Consider the following 4,376-nt stretch of genomic DNA (forward strand, 5'->3'; position numbering starts at 1 on the left):
AGAGAGAGAGAGATCCCGTCCATGCCCACAAGGGGCTTACACTCTGGCTCAAGCAGACACCATTTAAGACACCGTGATACGTGCGATCGATGCTACAGAGTATCTAAGCAATCGTGGGCAGAAGTGAGGTCAGGAAAGGCTTCTTGGAAGGGACAGGCCCCTGCTGTCTTAACGGAGTTAACCGGGGGTTAGTTTTAGGCCAGGAATAACACGAGCAGAGCAACGATGTCGAGACGCAGCATCACCGGGGAACCACAAGCACCCTCTCCTCGCCCCACTCTCATCGGCCACGTTCAGGATCCCCGACAGCAACTGCCGGGGAGCGGTTGTGTCGCCATCCCAGGGTCTCTGCATGGCTTTCTGCTGCACCCCGGGTCCTACAACCCTTCCTAGAAGGGTAAAGTGCGCTTTCTGGAAGAAAGAGCGGCAGCGGCGGACCGGGGGTCCAGCGGGACACGGGAGGGCGCGGCGCCCACTCACCGCTGCTGCTGGCGAAGTAGAACACCATGATCCCAGCGGCGGCGCGGCGGCTCCAGCGGGAAGCAGCAGCGACCCAGGCGCGGAGCTCAGGATACCACCCGCGCCGCGGACGCCCGTGTCCCGGAACTGCTCCGCGCACTTCCGGCGGCGGGGGGGCGCGTCATAAGGCCGGCTCGTCGGCGCCCTCTTTAATCCTGGCGAGGCGATGGCTATTGGCTGGGAGCCGGATGCAGGGAACCGGATGGAGGGGGCGGGCATCTTGGGCACGTGATCACGGACCTCTCTGCGCTGCTCGTTCCTCCCCGGGGAAAAGTGGATGGTACCAGCGCAGTCGGCCGAGGATAATCCGGTTGGGTTAAATAAATTAATAGGCGACCAGGATTTAGAACACAGCCCTCGAGTCAGTTGTCATGGATACCCACGCCTTGCGGGGGTTGTACCTCGGCTCTTCCTGGCTTAAATCTGAGGCCGGCCATCCCAGCGCTGGGGCCTCGGAGCTCTTCCTGCTCTAACCTGGGAATCATCCCGCTGCACTGAGCTTTGACCTGCTGATTACTCTTGAGAAAAGAGCATATTTGTTAGGGTTAGGAGGCTGCGGAGGGGCGCAACACCGCGGGAGCCGGCCCGCCAGAGGTGCCCGCTGGGAACCAGAGATGCGAGAAATGCAAGGATTTGCAGCACACAAAGAGAGGAAGGAAGAAACGGTTTGTTTTAAGCACCGACTGGAAAAGGGTCAACACTCTAAGATGCGTGTGGTCCCGTAGGGCCTCCCCCTCCCAGCCCCGGCTTTAATCTTTTCCTTTGGAGATGTTGTGAACAGATAGACGTGAGTTGACCGCTTGGGAATGTCTTGGAGACCCTCAAGGGGGGGAGGTGTCCCTGGAGTTGATTTTCAGATTACAGTAGCCATACCGGTCAGGCTTGAGGGGGTCTGGGTTTCTGAAAACACAGAGTCAGCAAAGTTAATCTTTACCTAGAGTATGCATGTCTCCAGGACACAGTTCCTATTTTTCTCATCGTTGTTTTAAGATCTAGGAACAAAACAAAATGGCTTCCCACTCGGGATCTGTCCTTTCAATAGTGATTTTTATGTATGTATGTATTTTAGTCTTTTTTTAATCAGCTTTCTCAGATCGAAAGGAACTTGTTTGTTTGTTTATTTTAGAGACACAGTTTCATTCTGTCACCCAGGCTGGAGTGCACCAGTGCCGTCACACAGCCCCTACCTCCTGGGCTCAGGTGAACTGCCTGCCTCAGCCTCCTGAGAAGCTGGGACTACAGGCCATCACGCCTGGCTAATCTTTTTTGTTGTTGTTGCTTGTTTTTTGAGATGGAGTCTTGCTGTGTTGCCCAGACTAGTCTCGAACTCCTGGACTCAAGCAGTCCTCCTGTCTCAGCCTCCCAAAGTGTGCTGGGATTACAGCACCCTGCCCTGCCAAAAAGAACTTGTGCGTGTGTGTGTGTGTGTGTGTGTGTGTGTGAGAGAGAGAGAGAGAGAGAGAGACATTGAGTTGGGGTCTCTGTCACCCCGGCTGGAGGACAATGGCACAATCAGCTCACTGCAACCTGCACCTACTGGCTCAGGCAGTCCTCCTGCCTCAGCCTCCCGAGAAGTTGGGACTACAGTCACTAAACAACATGCCCAGCTAATGTTTTGATGTAAAGATGAGGTCTCGCTACTTTGCCCAGGATGGTCTCAAGCTCCTGGCCTGAAGACATCTTCCCACCTTGGCCTCCCAAATTGCTGGGATTTTAGGCATTAGCCACCCCACCCTGTCCAGAACTTTTATCTGAGTAACATGAGTCCTTTTAAAGGATCAGGCCCAGAGAGGCATTAAAATGAGACCGCAATCACTTCCTACTTCTACGTATTCATTTAGTGCAACTACTTGCTGTTGCCACAAGTAACCATAAATTAACCAAACTATGTCACGTGGGACACCAACCCACACCTCATAGATTAACAGCATAGAGCCGATCAATGTTTTTTCTATAAATCAATTCCTGACAATTCCATATCAGCCCACTTCCCGTCTCCCATTTTTACGTTTAAAAAATCTGCCTGTAACGAAGGCCAGATGGAGGCTCATATCCAAGATTACTTGGGGGCTGAGTGTTCTGCGCAGCTGTCCTCACTTTGGCTCAAGCAGATTCTTTATACACACACTTGGGCGCACACACACACACACACACACACGTTTTTTGATTTGGAGTCTCACTCTGTCACCCAGGCGCGCGCATGCGCGCGCGCACACACACACACACACACACACACACACACACGTTTTTTGATTTGGAGTCTCACTCTGTCACCCAGGCGCGCGCACACACACACGTTTTTTGATTTGGAGTCTCACTCTGTCACCTAGGCGCGCGCGCGCACACACACACACGTTTTTTGATTTGGAGTCTCACTCTGTCACCCAGGCGCGCTCACACGCACACACACACACACACGTTTTTTGATTTGGAGTCTCACTCTGTCACCCAGGCGCGCGCACACACACACACACACACACACACACACGTTTTTTGATTTGGAGTCTCACTCTGTCACCCAGGCGCGCACACACACACACACACACACACACACGTTTTTTGATTTGGAGTCTCACTCTGTCACCCAGGCTGGACCCTGGTAATCCTTCCACCTCAGCCTTCCGAGTAGCCGGAACTACAGGCATGTGCTACCATGCCTGGCTAATTTTTTGAATTACTGTAAAGATGAGGCCTCACTATATTGCCCGGGTGGGTCTTGAACCTGCGGGCTCAGGCAATCCACTCACCTCGGCCTCCCAAAGTGCTGGGTTGACAGGCTTGGGCCACCGCGCCCATCCAGATTCTTTATATTTTGTGTCTCAGCCACTTCCCTTTAGGCTGATACTCTTATTTCATTCTCACAGTCTTCAGTCTATGAAGTTGAGGGCATCATTTAATTAAATTTATTTAGAAATAAAAATGTGCCAGAAACCACCAGGAGCTGGTGATACAAAGACAATAAGAATAAGTCCTTTAAGGATCTTTTAGTTTCCCAAAGCAAGTACCTGACTATGTCTTGTAAATAGCAATTGTCAGTTTTATTCTCTGTGAAATGGGAATGATAGCACATATCTTGTAGATTGTGGTGAGGAGTAAATGAAATAAAACATGTAAAGTGTCTAGGAGTGCCTGGCATGTAGCCGATATTCGTCCCTGATTTAATCGTTTAAAATTTATCTTGAAAAGTAAAATAGTGCCAGGTGTGGTGGCTCACGCCTGTAATCCCCACACTTTGGGAGACTAGGCGAGGATCACTTGAGCCCAGGAGTTCAAAATCAGCCTGGGCAACAAAGTGAGACCTCCTCTCTTAAAGAAAAGAAAGAAAAATTAGCTCGGTGTGATGGTGGGCTCCTGTAGACTCAGCTACTTGGGAGGCTGAGGCAGGAGGATCACCTGAGCCTAGGAGTTGGAGGCTGCAGTGAGCTCTGATCTGCGCTACAGCTTGAGTGACAGAGTGAGGTCCTGTCTCAAAAGAAAAAATAAGGAACTTGAGACACAGGGAGAGATGGTTCTATCCTGGAAGCCTGGTAACGGTGATTAAAAAAAAAAGAAAGAAAGAAACATAAAGGTACCAATTTTAAAAACGCAACTAACGATAAGCTTCAAGCGTGAGAAACAAGCGCCTCCCCAATCCTGGAGAGGCCTCTTCACAAAATCTTCTCTCACCTGGCCGCTCCAGAATGCCCCTCGGCTGCAGCTGGGCCGAAAACTACAATTCCCAGAACGCCCCTCGACCAGGCGCCGGGAGCGGAGCCCCGCGTTGCCGCAGGGGATTGTGGGAGGCGTGGTTTCCCCGAGAGCTTCTCGCGGCCCCAGAGCGGGAGAGCCTCGGAGACGGCTTCCCGGGTGGGCGGGGC

The 4,376-nt window shown here is 52.0% G+C and overlaps 2 protein-coding genes across 2 annotated transcripts in view; one reads left to right on the plus strand and one right to left on the minus strand.

Annotated features, from left to right (window-relative positions):
* CCDC25 (coiled-coil domain containing 25) overlaps window positions 1-578 on the minus strand; it is a 41,010-nt gene extending 40,432 nt beyond the window's left edge. The window contains exon 1 of the mRNA XM_021716821.1: window positions 481-578. Within this exon, the coding sequence (XP_021572496.1) occupies window positions 481-508 (28 nt within the window). The 5' untranslated portion in view covers window positions 509-578. The remainder of the gene's footprint in view (window positions 1-480) is intronic.
* Window positions 579-1,064: 486 nt separating this feature from the next.
* ESCO2 (establishment of sister chromatid cohesion N-acetyltransferase 2) overlaps window positions 1,065-4,376 on the plus strand; it is a 32,014-nt gene continuing 28,702 nt past the window's right edge. The window contains exon 1 of the mRNA XM_008066501.1: window positions 1,065-1,184. The gene's annotated coding sequence lies outside the window, so the exon portion shown is untranslated. The remainder of the gene's footprint in view (window positions 1,185-4,376) is intronic.

Source organism: Carlito syrichta, unplaced genomic scaffold, assembly GCF_000164805.1.
Source record: "Carlito syrichta isolate Samal-C Ts95f unplaced genomic scaffold, Tarsius_syrichta-2.0.1 Scaffold308976, whole genome shotgun sequence".
NCBI classification, from domain to species: Eukaryota; Metazoa; Chordata; class Mammalia; order Primates; family Tarsiidae; genus Carlito; species Carlito syrichta.